A 23,419-nucleotide genomic window follows, 5' to 3' on the forward strand; every position below is an offset into this window, starting at 1 on the left:
TCACAGTGCCATCCGTTTTGCCACCACAGCCCCATACACTACTCATCACTGCGACCTGTACGCTCTCGTTGGCTGGCCCTCGCTTCATACTCGTCGCCAAACCCACTGGCTACAGGTAATCTACAAGTCTCTGCTAGGTAAAGTCCCGCCCTATCTCAGCTCGCTGGTCACCATAGCAGCACCCACACGTAGCACGCGCTCCAGCAGGTATATCTCACTGGTCATCCCCAAAGCCAATTCCTCCTTTTGTCGCCTTTCCTTCCAGTTCTCTGCTGCCACTGACTGGAACGAACTGCAAAAATCACTGAAGCTGGAGATTCCCATCTCCCTCACTAGCTTTAAGAACCAGCTGTCAGAGCAGCTCACAGATCACTGCACCTGTACATAGCCCATCTGTATACAGCCCATCTATCTACCTCATCCCCATAATGTATTTATTTAGCTCCTTTTGCACCACAGTATCTCTACTTGCACATCTACCATTCCAGTGTTTAATTGCCATATTGTAATTACTTCGCCACCATGGCCTATTTATTGCCTTAACTCCCTTATTTGACCTTATTTGACCTTACTCACTGTATATAGACTTTCTGTTTTCTTTTTTTCTACTGTATTATTGACTTTATGTTTTGTTTTATTCCATGTGTAACTCTGTGTTGTTGTATGTGTCGAACTGCTATGCTTTATCTTGGCCAGGTCGCAGTTGTAAATGAGAACTTGTTCTCAACTGGCCTACCTGGTTAAATAAAGGTGTTCTCAACTGGCCGACCTGGTTAAATAAAGGTGTTCTCAACTGGCCTACCTGGTTAAATGAAGGTGTTCTCAACTGGCCTACCTGATTAAATAAAGGTGAGAAAAAGAGGAAAAAAGAGTAGCAGCAGCGTAAAAGAGGGGCTGGGCGGGGCACACAATGCAAATAGTCCAGGTAGCCATTTTATTACCTGTTCAGAAGTCTTATGGCTTAGGGGTAAAAACTGTTGAGAAGCCTCTTTGTCCTAGACTTGTCACTCCGGAAACCTCTTGCCATGCAGTAGTAGAGAGAACAGTCTATGACTGGGGTGGCTGGGATCTTTGACAATTTTTAGGGCCTTCCTCTGACACCGCCTGGTGTAAAGGTCCTGGATGGCAGGCAGCTTAGCCCCAGTGATGTACTGGGCCGTAAGCATTACCCTCTGTAGTGCCTTGTGGTCGGAGGCCAAGCAATTGCCGTACTAGGCAGTGATGCAACCAATCAGGATGCTCTTGATGTTGCTTGGCATTGTCATAGGATGAAACCTTTCCAACAAGACAATTTGTCAAATTCCTGTCCTCCTAAAGATGCTCCGGTCAACTGTAAGTGCTGTTATTGTGAAGTGGAAACGTCTAGGAGCAACAATGGCTCAGCCGCGAAGTGGTAGGCCACACAAGCTCACAGAATGGGAACACCGAGTGCTGAAGCGCGTAGCACATAAAAATCGTCTGTACTCTGTTGCAACACTCACTACCGAGTTCCAAACTGCCTCTGGAAGCAACGTCAGTAAAATAACTGTTCATCGGGAGCTTCATAAAATGTGTTTCCGGGGCCGAGCAGCAGCACACAAGCCTAAGATCACCGTGCGCAATGCCAAGCGTTGGCTGGAGTGGTGTAAAGCTTGCCGACATTGGAGCAGTGGAAACGCGTTCTCTGAAGTGATGAATCGCACTTCCCCATCTGGCAGTCCGGTGGACGAATCTGGGTTTGGCAGATGCCAGAAGAATGCTATCTGCCCCAATGCATAATGCCAACTGTAACGTTTGGTGGAGGAGGAATAATGATCTGGGGCTGTTTTTCATGATTCGGGCTCCTTAGTTCCAGTGAAGGGAAATCTTAATGCTACATCATACAATGACATTCTAGACGATTCTGTGCTTCCAACTTTATGGCAATAGTTTGGGGAAGGCTCTTTCCCATGTCAGCATGACAATGCCCCCGTACATAAACGAGGTCCATACAGAAATGGTTTGTCGAGATCGGTGCGGTAGAACTTGACTGGCCTGCACAGAGCCCTAACCTCAACCCCATCCAACACCTTTTGGATGAATTGGAATGTAGATTGCAAGCCAATCCCTAATCTCCCAACATTAGTGGCTGACCTCACTAATGCTGTTGTAGCTGATTTGAAAGCAAGTCCCTGCAATGTTCCAACATCTAGTGAAAAGCCTTCCCAGAGGAGTGGGGACCAACTCCATAGTAATGCCCATGATTTTGGAATGAGATGTTCGACGAGCAAATATCCTCATACAGTACCAGTCAAAAGTTGACACACCTACTCATTCAATGTTTTTTGGTCTTTATTTTTACGATTTTCTACACTGTATAATAATAGTGAAGACATCAAAACTATGAAGTAACACATATGGAATCATGTGTTAAACAAATCTAAATATATTTTACATTCTTCAAAGTAGCAACCCGGTGCCTTGATGACAGCTTTGCACACCCTTGGCATTCTCTCAACCAGTTTCATGAGGAATGCTTTTCCAACAGTCTTGAAGGAGTTCCCACATATGCTGAGCACTTTTTGGCTGCTTTTGCTTCACTCTGTAGTCCAACTCATCCCAAACCATTTCAATTGGGTGGAGGCCAGGTCATCTGATGCAGCACTCCATCACTATCCTTGGTCAAATAGCCCTTACACAGCCTGGAGGTGTGTTTTGGGTCATTGTCCTGACGAAAAACAAATTAGAGTCCCAATAAGCGCAAACCAGATGGGATGGCGTATTGCTGCAGAATGCTGTGGTAGCCATGCTGGTTACGTTTGCCTTGAATTTTAAATAAATCACCGACAGTGTCACCAGCAAAGCACCATCACACATCCTCCTCCATGCTTCACGGTGGGAACCACACGTGCGGAGATCATCTGTTCATCTACTCTGTGTCTCACAAAGTCACGACGGTTGGAACCAAAATCTCAAATTTGGACTCATCAGACTAAAGGACAGATTTCCACAAGTCTAATGTCCATTGCTCGTGTTTCTTGTTCCAAGCAAGTCTTTTCTTCTTATTGGTGTCCTTTTTAGTAGTGTTTTTTTTGCAGCAATTCAACCATGAAGGCCTGATTCATGCAATCTCCTCTGAACAGTTGATGTTGAGATGTGTCCGTTACTTGAACTCTGTGAAGCATTTACTTGGGCTGCAATCTAAGGTGCAGTTAACTTAATGAGCTTATCCTCTGCAGCAGAGGTAGCTCTGGGTCTTCCTTTCCTGTGGCGGTCCTCATGAGCCAATTTCATCATAGCGCTTGATGGTTTTTGCGACTGCACTTAAAAACGTTTAAAGTTCTTGAAATGTTCCACAATGACTGACCTTCATGTCTTAAAGTAATGGACTGTCATTCATCTTTGCTTATTTGAGCTGTTCTTTACATAATATGGACTTTGTCTTTTACCAAATAGGGCTATTTTCTTTATACCACGTATACTTTGTCACAACACAACTGATTGGCTCAAACGCATTAAGAAGGAAAGAAATTCCACAAATGAACTTTTAACAAGGCACACCTGTTAACTGAAATGCATTCCAGGTGACTACCTCATTTAATTTTACCTTTATTTAACCAGGCAAGTCAGTTAAGAACATATTCTTATTTTCAATGACGGCCTGGGAACAATGGGTTAACTGCCTGTTCAGGGGCAGAACGACAGATCGGGGGTTTGAACTCGCAACCTTCCAGTTACTAGTCCAACGCTCTAACCACTAGGCTCACTGCCGAGAGAATGCCAAGTGTGTGCAAAGCTGTCAAGGCAAAGGGTGGCTACTTTGAAAAATCTCAAATATATATTTGATTTGTTAACACTTTTTTTGGCTACTACATGATTTCATATGTGTTATTTCATAATTCTGATATCGTCACTATTATTCTACATTGTAGAAAATAGTAAAAATAAAGAAAAACCCAGAAATGAGTAGGTGTGTCCAAACTTTTGACTGGTACTCTACTTTTGGGCATGTAATGTAACTAGCTAGCTACACATTAGCTAAATAGTCATGCGCAGGTGGGCTAACGTTAGCTAGAATGTCACCACGTGGAAAAGTGTAACTACATGAACGGTGAGCTAACATTAACTAGCTGGCTTGCAATTGTAGCTCACAAAGGACTTGTTGGCTCAATGTTTTCCCATAGAAAACACATGGTTTTGTTCCATGATTGCATATGTTGTACATGACTAATCAAATTCCCTGTGAAATCAGTTATACATCTCAGCAGGGATGGAAATTAAGCTAGCCCGAGGCTAGTACTTTTCAGACTGGGCTAATAGAAAATTGCCAAACTAGCCTGACACAGCAGACATCACTCAGGTCCTGCAGGTACCATTTTCCTGACGGGAAAGAGAAATGGTCCTGTATTTACCAGAAAATGAAGCTCATCCAGGCAGAAGAGGAAGATCCAGACTGTTGATTTCGGAAGAAATAACAAACAATGAGGCATGAGGATTGGGAGATGAGGGACAACTTGTCACATTGTCCAAAGTGTGTTTGTGTTATGATAAACAATGCATTTTCTGCCCAGATAAAGATGCTGATACAGCATTGAAAAAAGACCCACCACTGACCAAATGTGTCTTTTGTTTTCCAGTCCCAACAGGAGAGGATCCCTCAGACCTTCCGATGCATGGACATCCTGTTCCAGTGGGATCTTGCGCGAGCATCCAATTTTAGAGATGACAGCAGATCATGCCTGTGAACGGACAGGTCAGTAACTCATCAAATATAATGCAATAGTGTAAAACATTGAATTTGTAGATGAATGGAAATCCTCACTTTTTGTCCCCCTTTCCCCATGAGCCGTGACATGCGGAACATCAGGCTCACCCCACGAGAAGCAGTGCATGATCAACGCCACCCTCAGCTAGGTGATCTGCTGGAAGTTATGTACTCTCTCACTCTAGGGGGAGGGGGGGGGGGGGGTGTAAGACATTATTTAATCATCACAGATATAAATACAAAATGCCCATTATAAAATGCAATGTGAATTGTGTTTTACTGATAAATGAAACTGAGGAGATGTACTCAGACCGCCCTTTGTGATTGAACTTACGTTAACTACATTACTTTAGTTGGCTGCTTTGAGCAAAACTTTCATGTAAAATAACCTATTCTTAGGAGCCTATTGTGTGTGAACTATGTGGAATATTTCTGGACCATTGTCTTCCCTGACAGGAGGAACAATAAGAGTCTGTCAGAGGTCGTTACGCTGGATGGGGTCGCATGCTTTGGTGGTTTAAACAATGAAGAAGCTTAGGTGTCCCTTCCAGGGATGTGGAGCTGACCTTTGACCTGGTGCCCGTAAGGATGGTCTTCAGAGGCGGTAAAATCCTCCATCCTTGATATAGAAATAATTTCATGCCCAAGAGGGTTAAGGCAGTGCTGGAAAATGATGGTGGCCACACAAAATATTGACACTTTGGGCCCAATTTGGACATTTTCACTTGTTGCCAGCGGTTTAGAAATTAATGGCTGTGTGAGTTATTTTGAGGGGACAGCAAATTTACACTGTTATACAAGCTGAACACTCACTACTTCACATTGTAGCAAAGTGTCATTTCTTCAGTGTCGTCACATGAAAAGATACACACAAATATTTACAAAAATGTGAGGGGTGTACTCACTTTTGTGATATACTGTACATCTCTCATTTAATTGGATCAAGTAGGCTACGACATAGATCAGTTATATGTATTTGAAGTTTTGCAATATCATAGGCAGCACGGTATATAATATCGGTATACAGTCACATTTAACAGCCGATCCTTTATATTGAAGTCGCCTATGTACTGTATCAAGTTAGTTTCAACTTTTTGTCACGTGCACAAGTACAGTGAAATGACTTTTCTTACTCCTCATTCCCAACAATCCAGCCTGGGGAGGCGCACAATTGACCCTGCGTCATTCCGGGATTGGCCAGTATAGGCCGTCATTGTAAATAAGAATTTTTTCTTGACTGACTTGCCTAGTTAAATCATTATTTTTTTTAACCTTTATTTAATTAAACAATTTTAGCAATGAATATCAGTAGAACTGTAAAAACATATATACAAAGTCAACAAGAAGAGAAATAAACTAAAAATAAATGTAACTACTGTCAGTACTGTATATATATATATATATATTATACACGATTATTTCTTGGTGTACGGCTAGTTATACATTAATTACGCATCAGTGGTCGTATATTTATAGCAGCCTAGTGAAATCTAATTTATTTCGAAACTAGTCTTCACAAAAGTTATCCTTTCATATCTGTCCCTTCCATGTAACTTGGGCCACATTATTGGCCAGGCTACTTTAATTTAAGACATTCTGTTAAATTCAGAGACTTTAGATTGTGCTAGCATAATTAACATGGATGATTATATTTGGCAATATGTTTGTTTGAAGACTGTTTAGATTGTGTACTGAACGTAATGCATTTTTATGAACAGCTCATAAGTGCTTTGAATTCATACATTAACATATGAATTTGGAATGCAATTCTCAAAAACATTCTCCCTCTCCCAATTGAAAAAACAATGTGCAGTCTTGTAACGGCTCTCATTTGTAGAATGAAGAGTGGACCAAGGCGCAGCGTGGTAGGCGTACATCGTCTTTTTATTGATGACACCAAACAAAATAAGTTTAAAAAAATGTAAAAGAAAGCGCACAGACACTAAACAGAAAACAAGATCCCACAAAACTCAAAAGGAAAATGACAACTTATATACGATCCTCAATCAGAGACAACGATAGACAGCTGCCTCTGATTGGGAACCACACTCTGCCAAAAACAAAGAAATAGAAAACATAGACATTCCCACCCGAATCACACCCTGACCTAACCAAACATAGAGAATCATAAGGCTCTCTAAGGTCAGGGTGTGACGAGTCTGCCCTATAAATCAAATCAAATTTATTTACATAGCCCTTCTTACATCAGCTGATATCTCAAAGTGCTGTACAGAAACCCAGCCCAAAACCCCAAACAGCAAGCAATGCAGGTGTAGAAGCACGGTGGCTAGGAAAAACTCCCTAGAAAGGCCAAAACCTAGGAAGAAACCTAGAGAGGAACCAGGCTATGATGGGTGGCCAGTCCTCTTCTGGCTGTGCCAGGTGGAGATTATAACAGAACATGGCCAAGATGTTCAAATGTTCATAAATGACCAGTATGGTCAAATAATAATAATCACAGTGGTTGTCGAGGGTGCAGCAAGTCACCACCTCAGGAGTAAATGTCAGTTGGCTTTTCATAGCCCGTCATTGAGAGTATCTCTACCGCTCCTGCTGTCTCTAGAGAGTTGAAAACAGCAGGTCTGGGACATGGTAGCACGTCCGGTGAACAGGTCAGGGTTCCACAGCCGCAGGCAGAACAGTTGAAACTGGAGCAGCAGCACGGCCAGGTGGACTGGAGACAGCAAGGAGTCATTTCAGAATTTGCGGTCCATCGTCATATTTAGGTTGGGGTAAATAAATGTGAACAAAAAAAAAAATGACAACAATTTGCCATGATTTTGTCATTATGAAACTGGTCATTTTACAAATACAGTGTAAACTACTGCAAAGATTAAAACATTCTGTCAACAATGTAAATAGACAAGTCATTTATGTAAAATTGTTTAAATCAAATCAAATTGTATTGGTCACATGCACATATTTAGCAGATGTTATTGCTCACATGCACATATTTAGCAGATGTTATTGGTCACATGCACATATTTAGCAGATGTTATTGGTCACATGCACATATTTAGCAGATGTTATTGGTCACATACACATATTTAGCAGATGTTATTGGTCACATGCACATATTTAGCAGATGTTATTGCTCACATACACATATTTAGCAGATGTTATTGCGGATGTAGCGAAATGCTTGTGTTCCTAGCTCCAACAGTGCAGTATTATCTAACAATTCATAACAATACACACAAATCTATAGTAAAAGAATGGAGTTAAGAAATATATAAATATTAGGATGAGCAATGTTGGAATGGCATTGACTAGAATACGGTTTAATGGAATACAATATGTACAAATGAGATGAGTAAAGCAGTATGTCAACATTACCTGGGGCGGCAGGTAAGGCCTAGTGGTTAGAACATTGGACTAGCAACCAAACATTTGTAAGATCAAATCCCCGAGCTGACGTTCTGCCCCTGAACAAGGCAGTTAACCCACTGTTACTAGGCCGCCATTGAAAATATGAATTTGTTCTTATTAACTGACCTGCCTAGTCAAATAAAAAATTCAAGTAACTAGTGATACCATGTCTATGTACATAGATTATTGGTGGGCTACAGTGTCGTTGTGCGTGCAGTAGTGCCTATACCAAGGCAGGATATATATATTTATAAACTGGGTGGATCTAGCCCTGCTCTACTAGCGTTGGTAACCAGTTTATAATAGCAATAAGGCACCTCAGGGGTTTGTGGTATATGGCTAATATACCACGGCTAAGGGCTGTGTCCAGGCACTCCGCGATGAGTCATAGTATTTTGGCCATATTATCACAGCCCCTCGTGCCTTATTGCTTAAATAAACCCAATAATCTATTGATAAACTCAATATAGAACATTAATTAATATTTTACATTCCATGTTCTAAAAATGCCAATAGTTCCAGGTTATGCAGCAAATAAAAGGCGTTTTGTCGCCATAGAAGGTGAATGGAGGCGTTTTCCAGGCATAGTTTAAATTCACACCCCCACAGTTTTTTTTTTATGGCAGGTCTTGATGACAGGCACCAGGTATGGCGGCTCATTAAAAGTTCTGAGTTTCTTTCCTCTGCTCAGATGTTGCACGCATCAACCAATGGTTGAGTGCCACGTCATGAACTGTATACATTGACAGAATATTATAACATATGATGTGGTCAGCTGATACTGTACATATCCTTCCTGTTTGGCCCTGTCCGGGGGTGTCCTCGGATGGGGCCACAGTGTCTCCTGACCCCTCCTGTTTCAGCCTCCAGTATTTATGCTGCAGTAGTTTATGTGTCGGGGGGCTGGGGTCAGTTTGTTATATCTGGAGTACTTCTCCTGTCTTATCCGGTGTCCTGTGTGAACTTAAGTATGCTCTCTCTAATTCTCTCTTTCTCTCTCTCTCTCGGAGGACCTGAGCCCTAGGACCATGCCTCAGGACTACCTGACATGATGACTCGTTGCTGTCCCCAGTCCACCTGGCCGTGCTGCTGCTCCAGTTTCAACTGTTCTGCCTGTGATTTATTATTATTTGACCATGCTGGTCATTTATGAACATTTGAACATCTTGGCCATGTTCTGTTATAATCTCCACCCGGCACAGCCAGAAGACGACTGGCCAACCCACATAGCCTGGTTCCTCTCTAGGTTTCTTCCTAGGTTTTGGCCTTTCAAGGGAGTTTTTCCTAGCCACCGTGCTTCTACACCTGCAATGCTTGCTGTTTGGGGTTTTAGGCTGGGTTTCTGTACAGCACTTTAAGATATCAGCTGATGTACGAAGGGCAATATAAATACATTTGATTTGATTTACATAAAATACTTATCCAGGTGTAAGTTCTGGCGGGCGTCAGCAACGCCTGGGCAGAGCTCTGGTGCTCCTGGAATCAGATATTTTAAGCCACGTTTCAAAACACCTTTGTAAGTTGTTTGAAAACAGATACACATCTGATTTCTGGCCATGCTACTGGTCTGAATAATCAAATATGGTTTTGTTTTACCCTCAAGTGGTTTTAGACTGTTATTTGGCATATCTTATTTGGCATATCTGTTGACAGTTTGACAATAACATACGGTAGCTAATTAAGTTGTTAATTGTTTACAAAAAAATTATGTGAACATTTTCACGTGACCCTCCACAAAAAAATTGCACCCCCTCATAGAATTACATCTAAATAATGTTGGATGCTAACCCTGTCTGCTGACTCAGTGACTAGCCACCATACTCCTGTCTGCTGACTCAGTGACTAGCCACCATACTCCTGTCTGCTGACTCAGTGACTAGCCACCATACTCCTGTCTGCTGACTCAGTGACCTAGCCACCATACTCCTGTCTGCTGACTCAGTGACTAGCCACCATACTCCTGTCTGCTGACTCAGTGACTAGCCACCATACTCCTGTCTGCTGCCTCAGTGACTAGCCACCATACTCCTGTCTGCTGCCTCAGTGACTAGCCACCATACTCCTGTCTGCTGCCTCAGTGACTAGCCACCATACTCCTGTCTGCTGACTCAGTGACTAGCCACCATACTCCTGTCTGCTGTCTCAGTGACTAGCCACCATACTCCTGTCTGCTGCCTCAGTGACTAGCCACCATACTCCTGTCTGCTGACTCAGTGACTAGCCACCATACTCCTGGCTGCTGACTCAGTGACTAGCCACCATACTCCTGTCTGCTGACTCAGTGACTAGCCACCATACTCCTGGCTGCTGACTCAGTGACTAGCCACCATACTCCTGTCTGCTGACTCAGTGACTAGCCACCATACTCCTGGCTGCTGACTCAGTGACCTAGCCACCATACTCCTGTCTGCTGACTCAGTGACTAGCCACCATACTCCTGTCTGCTGACTCAGTGACTAGCCACCATACTCCTGTCTGCTGCCTCAGTGACTAGCCACCATACTCCTGTCTGCTGCCTCAGTGACTAGCCACCATACTCCTGTCTGCTGCCTCAGTGACTAGCCACCATACTCCTGTCTGCTGACTCAGTGACTAGCCACCATACTCCTGTCTGCTGCCTCAGTGACTAGCCACCATACTCCTGTCTGCTGCCTCAGTGACTAGCCACCATACTCCTGTCTGCTGACTCAGTGACTAGCCACCATACTCCTGGCTGCTGACTCAGTGACTAGCCACCATACTCCTGTCTGCTGACTCAGTGACTAGCCACCATACTCCTGGCTGCTGACTCAGTGACTAGCCACCATACTCCTGTCTGCTGACTCAGTGACTAGCCACCATACTCCTGGCTGCTGACTCAGTGACCTAGCCACCATACTCCTGTCTGCTGACTCAGTGACTAGCCACCATACTCCTGGCTGCTGACTCAGTGACTAGCCACCATACTCCTGGCTGCTGACTCAGTGACTAGCCACCATACTCCTGTCTGCTGACTCAGTGACCTAGCCACCATACTCCTGGCTGCTGACTCAGTGACTAGCCACCATACTCCTGGCTGCTGACTCAGTGACTAGCCACCATACTCCTGTCTGCTGACTCAGTGACTAGCCACCATACTCCTGGCTGCTGACTCAGTGACTAGCCACCATACTCCTGGCTGCTGACTCAGTGACTAGCCACCATACTCCTGTCTGCTGACTCAGTGACTAGCCACCATACTCCTGGCTGCTGACTCAGTGACTAGCCACCATACTCCTGGCTGCTGACTCAGTGACTAGCCACCATACTCCTGGCTGCTGACTCAGTGACTAGCCACCATACTCCTGGCTGCTGACTCAGTGACTAGCCACCATACTCCTGTCTGCTGACTCAGTGACTAGCCACCATACTCCTGGCTGCTGACTCAGTGACTAGCCACCATACTCCTGGCTGCTGACTCAGTGACTAGCCACCATACTCCTGTCTGCTGACTCAGTGACCTAACCACCATACTCCTGGCTGCTGACTCAGTGACTAGCCACCATACTCCTGGCTGCTGACTCAGTGACTAGCCACCATACTCCTGTCTGCTGACTCAGTGACTAGCCACCATACTCCTGTCTGCTGACTCAGTGACTAGCCACCATACTCCTGGCTGCTGACTCAGTGACTAGCCACCATACTCCTGTCTGCTGACTCAGTGACTAGCCACCATACTCCTGGCTGCTGACTCAGTGACTAGCCACCATACTCCTGGCTGCTGACTCAGTGACTAGCCACCATACTCCTGTCTGCTGACTCAGTGACCTAACCACCATACTCCTGGCTGCTGACTCAGTGACTAGCCACCATACTCCTGGCTGCTGACTTAGTGACTAGCCACCATACTCCTGGCTGCTGACTCAGTGACTAACCACCATACTCCTGGCTGCTGACTCAGTGACCTAGCCACCATACTCCTGTCTGCTGACTCAGTGACTAGCCACCATACTCCTGGCTGCTGACTCAGTGACTAGCCACCATACTCCTGGCTGCTGACTCAGTGACTAGCCACCATACTCCTGGCTGCTGACTCAGTGACTAGCCACCATACTCCTGGCTGCTGACTCAGTGACTAGCCACCATACTCCTGTCTGCTGACTCAGTGACCTAGCCACCATACTTCTGGCTGCTGACTCAGTGACTAGCCACCATACTCCTGTCTGCTGACTCAGTGACTAGCCACCATACTCCTGGCTGCTGACTCAGTGACTAGCCACCATACTCCTGGCTGCTGACTCAGTGACTAGCCACCATACTCTTGGCTGCTGACTCAGTGACTAGCCACCATACTCCTGGCTGCTGACTCAGTGACTAGCCACCATACTCCTGGCTGCTGACTCAGTGACTAGCCACCATACTCCTGGCTGCTGACTCAGTGACTAGCCACCATACTCCTGGCTGCTGACTCAGTGACCTAACCACCATACTCCTGGCTGCTGACTCAGTGACTAGCCACCATACTCCTGGCTGCTGACTCAGTGACTAGCCACCATACTCCTGTCTGCTGACTCAGTGACTAGCCACCATACTCCTGTCTGCTGACTCAGTGACTAGCCACCATACTCCTGGCTGCTGACTCAGTGACTAGCCACCATACTCCTGTCTGCTGACTCAGTGACTAGCCACCATACTCCTGGCTGCTGACTCAGTGACTAGCCACCATACTCCTGGCTGCTGACTCAGTGACTAGCCACCATACTCCTGTCTGCTGACTCAGTGACCTAACCACCATACTCCTGGCTGCTGACTCAGTGACTAGCCACCATACTCCTGGCTGCTGACTCAGTGACTAGCCACCATACTCCTGTCTGCTGACTCAGTGACTAGCCACCATACTCCTGTCTGCTGACTCAGTGACTAGCCACCATACTCCTGGCTGCTGACTCAGTGACTAGCCACCATACTCCTGTCTGCTGACTCAGTGACTAGCCACCATACTCCTGGCTGCTGACTCAGTGACTAGCCACCATACTCCTGTCTGCTGACTCAGTGACCTAGCCATCATACTCCTGTCTGCTGACTCAGTGACTAGCCACCATACTCCTGGCTGCTGACTCAGTGACCTAGCCACCATACTCCTGGCTGCTGACTCAGTGACCTAACCACCATACTCCTGTCTGCTGACTCAGTGACTAGCCACCATACTCCTGGCTGCTGACTCAGTGACTAACCACCATACTCCTGTCTGCTGCCTCAGTGACTAGCCACCATACTCCTGTCTGCTGCCTCAGTGACTAGCCACCATACTCCTGGCTGCTGACTCAGTGACTAGCCACCATACTCCTGGCTGCTGACTCTGTGACCTAGTCACCATACTCCTGGCTGCTGACTCTGTGACCTAACCACCATACTCCTGGCTGCTGACTCCGTGACCTAGTCACCGTTATCCTGGCTGCTGACTCTGTGACCTAACCAGTTATCCTGGCTGCTGACTCTGTGACCTAACCACCATACTCCTGGCTGCTGACTCTGTGACCGCTCCACTTTTTCTCCTGGTTGGCTGTCTCCTGGTTGGCTGTCTCCTGCTAAACATGTGCATGTGACCAATAACATCTGCTGAACACGTGCATGTGACCAATAACATCTGCTGAACATGTGCATGTAACAAATAACATCTGCTGAACATGTGCATGTGACCAATAACATCTGCTAAACATGCGCATGTGACCAATAACATCTGCTGAACATGTGCATGTGACCAATAACATCTGCTAAACATGCGCATGTGACCAATAACATCTGCTGAACATGTGCATGTGACCAATAACATCTGCTAAACATGCGCATGTGACCAATAACATGTGATTTGATACTGTAACATGAGTTATTGTCTCCCTCATTTGTTTTCGTTAGGTGAATCTCTGTGTTATACTTTTCACCTTATTGTTATTGTTCCTTATTGAAAATCAAATAATATTTTTGTTATATAATTTTTTTGTTGACAATCCAGTGTCTTACATAAACCATTGCTTACTGTAATTGGTAACCGTAAAAGATGCACTGTTGGCCTACTTTAGCCTCGTGGTGCATATAAGCTAGCTATGGGTGGATGCCTGATTCAGAGGGGTTGGGTTTAATTACATTTTTCAGTAGAATGCATTCAGTTGTTCAACTGGCTAGGTATCTTCCTTTCCCCTTTCCCTGCCTGTTGCAATTGTATTAGTGTAGTCACCACAACTCACCACAAGGTGGCGGGCAAATACATATAACTGTGATTAAAGTAAACCAGTGAATTATTATAGGACTACAATTTCGGTTCAACTAGGGTTAAAATGACAGATTACTTCATCTGACCTGTGTTCATCCACCAACATCATATTTTTGAATTTTGATTACAGAGCTAATGTTTTCAAGTGTTATTCTCTGGGATCAAATGCATCGTGTAAAATAACGGAGGATTTTCTACACACCTTGTATGATATGTATATTTTTTATTTTTATTCAATTAATTTCACTATGACTGTCTTGTCTTATGTTATTAGGAATGTCATTGACCTGGTTCAGGTACACTGTAGAACATTTCCTGTAAAAACATTTTTTTACAGTAAATTACTGGCAGCACAGAAGCCAGTAAATTACTGTAGATTTTAGGAACTTTACTGAAACACACATTAACAGCATGTTACTGTAACACCTGACTACAGCAACATGGTGTATTTGTAGAATTTACAGGACATTACTGGAAGCACAGTGGTTAGTGAACTGTTGCAGATTTACAGTGCAGGCAGCTAGTGCCAACGATGGGCAGTATTTCTGTTACATGTATTTAATATAGGTACTTCTATAGTTTCAATACCTATTTTATAAATTTGTATTTCACTGGCACTGAGGTACAATTCATGTATGTTGTAACAGTTTAATTGGAAAACATGTATTTTCTAATACAAAAATAAGCTTGCAAGTAGCCTGCTTATAACTACAACAACATTCTCAGTAAAGGTCACATCCTATTTTTACTTGCTATGACTGTGATATGTTGTTTATCTACCATCATTTTAAACCCCTGTAGGTCTAAGCCCTTATATCACAATATCTATTAAGCCTGTATATGGAATTGTTTCAAGATGGTCAAAAAATGTATAATTTAGCCATTAGATTTTGAATTTTAGGACCCCTGTAGATATAATTAAAATATATATAGAAATTATTTGCTGAAACATTGATGAAGCCAATGCTCTACAATGCACAGAAGCATCAGGGGATTCATCGGAAGGTAACCTAGTACCAGGCTGAAAAATTGCAATAAGTGTATAGGAGATAAAATGTGCCAAAAATAACATGACCGAACATGAGTAAAAAAAACAATATTTTCTTATATCACTCAGGTATAAGACAGATATTTAAAAACCTTGTTCGTTATGATTTATTTTTTTACTTTCTGTTTTGTGTTATTCAATGCGTTTCTATGGGATATAGCAGTAAATGCCAAATTCAATGTTTAATCAAATCATTTTCGTATATATATTTTTTATACCTACCTAAAATTCAAAACCAAATGGATAAATGATACATTTTATGACCATCTTAAAATAATTCCATATGTTAGCTTTGGAGATATTGCGATCAACAAATATAACCTCTTACAAGGCACGCCTCAAAACATGTTAATGAGTTAGCGATTCTTTCCCCGACCACAACACTTTCTGAAAAAACGCACCATAATTCACAGTGTGCTGCTGTTAATATACAGCATTGTAGTGGAATGCCATTAATTCCCCATTACCTTTATTTAACTAGGCAATGGCCTAATCACACTTTTAGAACCTGTACCTTTAGCACCAACCTGTTCGTTCACCTGCTAGAAGGCATGCGTCACTTCAAATGTGTGTATTATGAGTGTATTGACAACATTTTGCAATTGGGTAAAAAGTATAACACTTACACTATGCAGACACAAAAATAGCCCATAACGACTATCAATTTCAGACACACCCGCGCACATGCGGACTCACACGGTCAAATACATGATCAAAACATTAAATAGAGTAGAATAGACATCAAAATCAACATTAAGTTGATATTCCTGAGAGACTATAGTGCACATCAATATTGTCTCTCTCCTGCTCCACACGCCCCTCACTCCCTTCTGCAGGGCATTTCCCGACAGAGCAATATGCCTAATTAATTGCATCATATTTACTTACATTATCAAGCCTATCTGTCCAGATAGATTGAGTAAAGAGTGATAACTAACTGGGGTAAAGTTCATAGTTTGCTGTACTTTGGTCTGGTCACTTCAATGTGAGGCGTCGCGCTGACTAATACCCGGGCGTCATGCCATCGTTCAAATAAAGATGTGTTAAAGCTGGCAAACGCTACTGGTCTACGTGGCATGGCATGCCACAGGTATTTGGGCTATTATGATTTATTATTCTGTAATATAGCGGGGTGATAGGCTATATTATCGATCCCAGCTATCTCTTATTTTAACCTTAAAAGCACTGTGCATAATGTGTCATATTTCATCACTGTGCGCTATGGTTCTCTCTCGTTCTTGCACGTCTTTCTCTGCTTACGTGGTGTGTGTATGTATGTGCGCGTGTGTGTGTGTGTGTGCGTGCGTGTGTGTGTGTTTTCTAAGAAAAAGAAAGAGAGCGAGACAGTGTAGTGGCTGTAATCTATTTGCTGTTCTCATTGGTGCCCCCCCCCCCTCTACCCCCCCCCCCCCCCCCCCCCCCCCCCCCCAACGTGTCACAATTTCTGGTAGATTAACCCAGATATGGGGAGCATCATCAGGTGTTGAAGTACCACTCCCGCTCTCTTCACCCTTGTCTTCGAGGCATCCACCTGCAGGAACAAGCACCTGATGACTGAAAAAACTACTTCAGGAACTTGTGTAAACCAACTCAGGAACAACACATATTTCAACATGTTTTCTTCCATTTGATCGATTATTTTACCAACGCCTTGTGCCTTTAAAATACATAGAGTTCGAGACTCCACCAACATGCTGTTCTCTTCATTTTCAACATTGCCAATGTATTTATTGATGACGTCTCTGCTGGTGATGGGCCTGGAGGCTGCGGCCACTGCAGGGACCACTCCGGGCTGCGCGTCCTGCGGCATGCCGCTAATGGAGAAGGATGCGGAGCAGAGGCTCCTGGTTGAAATCGCCAAGCAGCAGATCTTGAACAAGCTGCACCTGAAAGAGAGACCAAATATCACATCGACTGTGTCCCGCGCTGCACTTCTCACCGCGCTCCGCAAACTGCACGCGGGACGTGTCAGACCGGACGGAACCATTGAACTTGAAAACAAGATCAAGGAAATCAAAGATCCGGGATATGAAATAGTGAGCTTCGCAGAAATGGGTAAGTGTACTTACATTATAATATAATATATATTTAGCTAGTGGAACCTTATGTTCACTTTATTGGGCTTTATGGGACTTGATTGTTTATGAACTCAAATGTGCTGGTATCTAATGCGCTTTTGGAACAATGTAAATAAGCCATATTTACATTGAAACACTGACTGAAGATATCTATTTTACCTCAAGGTACCTCGTGCGTTTGCGCGCATCGTTCTATTTGATCTCAATCCTTTATTTACGCAGAAGTTTGTAACGCTCATGTCCAAACTCAGGTGCATATTACACACATCTTTTCTCTTGCGCATTTCAATAGAAACTATTAATGATTCGATTTTGATGGTTTGAAATAACTTTGAAATAACTCATACAACTAAACAACATAAATATCTGTTTATATGTTTAGTGAAATGAATCTAATGTAGTTCTTGACTTGCATAATGTCGAATGTAGTGCTCTAGATGTATTGGCATCACTTATAGAATGGACCTGAAAGACTGTTTATAGTTGAAAGATGACAAACCGATCCTCACACTTTCTCTCTGTTTGTCTTTTCTCTCTGTGATCTAGATGAGATGAACACTACTACTGGCGCCCAGCCAGGCCTCACCTTCCAGTTCCAGCAGGAGAGAGACCACAGCATCCAGGTGCTTCAGTCTGCCCTGTGGCTGTATGTCCACTCCTCCGACACCCCTAACCGGGGTCCCCGCCCCACCGCCACAGCCCACATCTATCTGTCTAGCCCTGGGGAGAGCAGATCCAACCACACCCTCCTCTTGGAGAAGATCTTGGATGTGCAGAAGAGCAACTGGCATACCTTCCCCATCACCCACACTTTACAGGCCTTCCTGGACGGGGGCAAGCGGCAGCTACAGCTTGAGGTCACCTGCAAGGAGGCCGGGTTCGAGCCGGGCCAAGGCCAGAACCTGTGTGAGTTGGGTAAGACCATGGACATGGCTCATCAGCCATTTGTGGTGGCCCAGGTGCGGCTCCGTGACAACTTCAAACACATCCTCCAGAGGAGGTCCCTGCGTTGCGGGGACAACGTCAGCGTTTGCTGCAAGAAGGACTTCTACGTCAAGTTCAAGGATATCCAGTGGCAGGACTGGATCATAGCTCCAGAAGGGTACCACATGAATCACTGCATGGGTCAGTGTCCCCAGGCCCTGGCCGGGTCTCCGGGCATCGCGTCTTCTTTCCACGCCACAGTGTTCAGTCAGCTTAAAGCCAACGGCATCAATTCAGCGGTTTCTTCTTGCTGCGTGCCCATCCAGCGCAAGCCTCTGTCTATGGTCTACTTCAACTCACAGCACAGCATTGTCAAGACCGACGTCCCTGATATGATCGTAGAGTCCTGCGGCTGCACGTAAACACACGAAAGAGAAAGACCAGACATTCAGCTTATGATGCTTTTAGTCTGAGAAGACTAGATTGAATTTGTTACACACACACACAAACACACACACACACACACACACACACACACACACACACACACACACACACACACACACACACACACACACACACACACACACACACACACACACACACACACACACACACACAGAGAATAATTTAAGGTATCCATTCTGTCTCTATCAATTTGATAGAGGGATTTTGCACAGAAAGTGAGAATGAGACTTCAATGTCTTGTAACTGGCAGACCTGGTTCAAATACTATATAGGGTATTTCAATTACTTTCAAAGACATTTAGAAGTAAGTATTTCAATATATATATATATATATATATTATTAAATCAAATATATATATATTTTTTTCAAGACATGTAGTTGAATATTGTAATATATTTGGAAATACACTTGGAAAGTATTTGGAAATACACTTGGAAAGTATTGGAAAATACTTACATACACTGACTCAAATACACTCCCAGGCATTTGAAAATAGTATTTGAAATAAATATTTGGAAATACTTTCAAATAGTACGTAGGCTAGTTATGGGAAATTATTTGAATATACTTTCAAATAAAACTCATTCTGTATTCGAAACGTTCTAGAAATCCACAGAGCTACATGCTACACTCTTAGAAAAGGGGGTCCAAAAAGGTTCTTAATCTGTCCCGATAGGAGAACCCTTTTTGGTTCCACATAGAGCCCTTTTTAGGTTCCAGGTAGAACCATCTGTGGAAACGGTTCCACATAGAACCAAAAAGTGTTCTCCAAAGGGTTCTCCTATGGGGACAGCCAAAGAACCATCTTTTTTTCTAAGAGTGTACAGACTCATGGAATCATACTCATACGATTCTGATTATGTATGAATGTATGCAACACAAAATAGGAGACCACCCTGACAGGAGACATGTCTGATATGGAGAGGTTAAAAATGGTTTTGATCAGTTAATCAGTTAGGCAACAACTTGGCTTTGATGACATGAACTCAAGGTTATTACTCAGTTGTGTGAGCAAACATTTAGCTATTGCCACAGTGTCAGGCAACCAGAAAGTCCATCATAAACACAGGTCAATGAGCATGTGCTCCAAAGCACGATGAAGTCTGCGTTTTCCAAAGTCAAATGTTTCTCAGGGCTGATGCAAATTATATGCAATTCCATTTAAGCAAAGAAAATATGTCTATATGTTTGTTTTCTGTTTAGAATGTTTACACTATCTGGGTATAGTGTCTGTGAATGATACATTTGAAGCTGAAGCATCTTTGCTCCTTTCTTAATGGTTTGCATCTTCTGTATGGTTGGCAGTAGCAGTGTATACTGTAACTGGAGACTTCTCTACCCTACCCTGCCACTATGCAGGCACTATACTGCTCTAGGCCGCAAAAAGACCCCTTATTACATTGCAGTATGATATGCTAGCATGGCCTTCAGGTTCCTACAGCAAGCACTTCCTGGTTACCTGGCTCCTGGAATATTAGAACAATACAACATTCTATAATTCTTCTGGAAGCACTTCCTGTGCTAGAGCTTTGTGTATGTCACACTGGGGTGCATAGAATGTACCATGATGCTAACTAATATCATTGATTTTGATGCCAAAAAGTGAACTGTTTTTTTAAACAGAAAGCCTCACGTAACATTCATGATCGGCCATGATTTCTGCATGAGCACTTTATCGGATTACTGTATATTTATGAGATTCTGCAACAGGTTGTCCTCCTAATGCCATTTTCTAGTTTTGTCACTCATTCACTGCATGTGAAACAATGATAAAGGCAAAGTGATAGTTATTTTCTTTAGCCCTTGCTGTGTGAATGAATGTGTGGTCTGTGATATAACAGCAAAATGATGAACAAAATTGAGGAATTACTGTATACTGTAACTGGATATAGATACCAGCATTTTGATTGAATATCAATTCCAGTAGATTCTATTGTCTGTTTTAAATTGCATTATATTTTTTATTAATTTATAATAAGAATACGTTATTAGGAATTTGTTTATTGTACTGTATGCTATAATTCCATTTGAAAATATATTTGAAACTAAACAAATAAATATGTTTGACTTGACACTGATGACGTTTTTGATTCATTGAGGCTGTTGCCTGTTCCACCAGAAATACAAGTGTTTTCCTAACTCTCATCTCAATAGCAACGTTTTTACAGTACACCTGTGCATCAATCTAAAGTGACACAATAAATTAAAAAAATCCCCATCAAAATCCGACAATTTAAACTAGCATTTCTTTGCTTTGTAGTGTCCTAACCGTTTGAGCTTCAAACTAATATGACTGCATTATGGAAAGGGGAGACTCTCAGGTACACGATGGTAACCCATACAAACAAATGGAAGTACGGAGGTAGTTTTGTGCCAACAAAAATAAAGGGGTTAAATATGTGTCAAAAAAAAATATAAAAAATCCTGAGCTTTGTTAGATCTATCCATCCATCCACAGACAGACAGACAGACAGACAGACAGACAGACAGACAGACAGACAGACAGACAGACAGACAGACAGACAGACAGACAGACAGACAGACGGGATCAATTTCCTCTACTGTCTCTATATCTTTCACACCACATCAAGGATAACAAACATAATTTTTTTGTAAACAATTAACCATTAACCATTAACCAATTAACCATTAACCAATTAACTTAATTAGCTACCATATGTTATTGTCAAACTGTCAACAGAGTAGCTAGCAAGCAACAAGATATGCCAAATAACAGTCTAAAACCACTTGAGGGTAAAACAAAACCATATTTGATCATTCAGACCAGTAGCATGGCCAGAAATCAGATGTGTATCTGTTTTCAAACAACTTACAAAGGTGTTTTGAAACGTGGCTTAAAATATCTGATTCCAGGAGCATGTACCAGAGCTCTGCCCAGGCGTTGCTGACGCCTGCCAGAACTTACACCTGGATAAGTATTTTATGTAAATCAAATCAAATGTATTTATAAAGCCCTTCGTACATCAGCTGATATCTCAAAGTGCTGTACAGAAACACAGCCTAAAACCCCAAACAGCAAGCATTGCAGGTGTAGAAGCACGGTGGCTAGGAAAAACTCCCTTGAAAGGCCAAAACCTAGGAAGAAACCTAGAGAGGAACCAGGCTATGTGGGGTGGCCAGTCCTCTCCTGGCTGTGCCGGGTGGAGATTATAACAGAACATGGACAAGATGTTCAAATGTTCATAAATGACCAGCATGGTCGTATAATAATAAGGCAGAACAGTTGAAACTGGAGCAGCAGCACGGTCAGATGGACTGGGGACAGCAAGGTGTCATCATGTCAGGTAGTCCTGGGGCATGGTCCTAGGGCTCAGGTCCTCCGAGAGAGAGAAAGAAAGAGAGAAGGAGAGAATTAGAGAATTCACACAGGACACCGAATAGGACAGGAGAAGTACTCCAGATATAACAAACTGACCCTAGCCCCCCGACACATAAACTACTGCAGCATAAATACTGGAGGCTGAGACAGGAGGGGTCAGGAGACACTGTGGCCCCATTCGAGGACACCCCCAGACAGGGCCAAACAGGAAGGATATAACCCCACCCACTTTGCCAAAGCACAGCCCCCACACCACTAGAGGGATATCTTCAACCACCAACTTACCATCCTGAGACAAGGCTGAGTATAGCCCACAAATGAAACAGCTGTATGAAACAGCTGTACCGTGTACCATTCCAAAGGAATGAGGACAGAGTTAAGGAGCTACGGTACCAGTATGTACAGGTAAAACATATATCTATGTAACTACTTTACAGCAACATTTTATAGTGATACATGGTACAGTAAGCATAAACTGCACACATTTCCATTGCTGTGGAAGGATCATGCAATATATGTACATTTTATGTCACTCTTCCTTACCAAAACAAATTCAACTGTGTGTTCTGGGATATAGCGTATAATGGAGTTGGAATCAAGTGAACCCTCTCACAACTTTGTATACGTGGATGAGGCTGGCTTCAACCTGACCAAATGCAGAAGGCGGGGACGGAATATCATCGGTCACAGAGCTACTGTGGATTTGCCAGGCCAACGGGGAGGAAATATGTGTGCTGCTATTTCGGAGCATGGTGCCCTAAGCCATATCCCCCTTATAGGGCCATACAACACCCAGCATCTACTCAACTTTTTAGAGACTCTCTACAGGGCTCCCTGATGATGAGAGGGGTCTGTTTAGAGAGGATTTTTCCAAAGTATGTGGTCATTTGTGATAATGTGAGTTTCCATCGATCAAACATCATAAGGCAATGGTTTGTGACCCACCCGACGATGCTCATAGAATTCCTCCCACCTTATTCACCATTCCTTAACCCAATTGAGGAGTTATTTTCAGCATGGAGGTGGAAGGTGTACGATCGTCAGCCACACACACAGATGACCCTGCTGGCTGCAATGGATGCAGCATGTGAGGACATCACAGTAGACGCCTGCAGAGGATGGATAAGACAGTTACATTGACAATGTAACATTGACAACATGCCTAAACATTTTGACGACCTTGTTCGTGAACAATGACTCGATGACTTATCATTCTGATGACACTGACATGATCATTAG

At 43.4% G+C, this 23,419-nt stretch overlaps 1 protein-coding gene across 1 annotated transcript; it reads left to right on the forward strand.

Annotated features, from left to right (window-relative positions):
• The first annotated feature begins 16,816 nt into the window (after positions 1–16,816).
• On the forward strand, positions 16,817–20,912 carry LOC109899745 (inhibin beta B chain). The gene is made up of 2 exons (XM_020495243.2): positions 16,817–17,424; positions 17,994–20,912. Exons 1-2 carry the CDS (start codon positions 17,061–17,063, stop codon positions 18,791–18,793), a joined length of 1,164 nt encoding a protein of 387 aa, XP_020350832.1. The 5' UTR covers positions 16,817–17,060; the 3' UTR covers positions 18,794–20,912.
• The last annotated feature ends 2,507 nt before the right edge of the window (positions 20,913–23,419 follow it).

This window comes from Oncorhynchus kisutch, linkage group LG1, assembly GCF_002021735.2.
Source record: "Oncorhynchus kisutch isolate 150728-3 linkage group LG1, Okis_V2, whole genome shotgun sequence".
In the NCBI taxonomy this organism is placed as follows: Eukaryota; Metazoa; Chordata; class Actinopteri; order Salmoniformes; family Salmonidae; genus Oncorhynchus; species Oncorhynchus kisutch.

Coding starts and splice junctions, on each gene's coding strand:
- LOC109899745 (XM_020495243.2), top strand. CDS start 17,061: ATGCTGTTCTCTTCATTTTCAACATTGCCAATGTATTTATTGATGACG. Junction 17,425..17,993: donor AGTGAGCTTCGCAGAAATGG/GTAAGTGTACTT, acceptor TCTGTGATCTAG/ATGAGATGAACACTACTACT.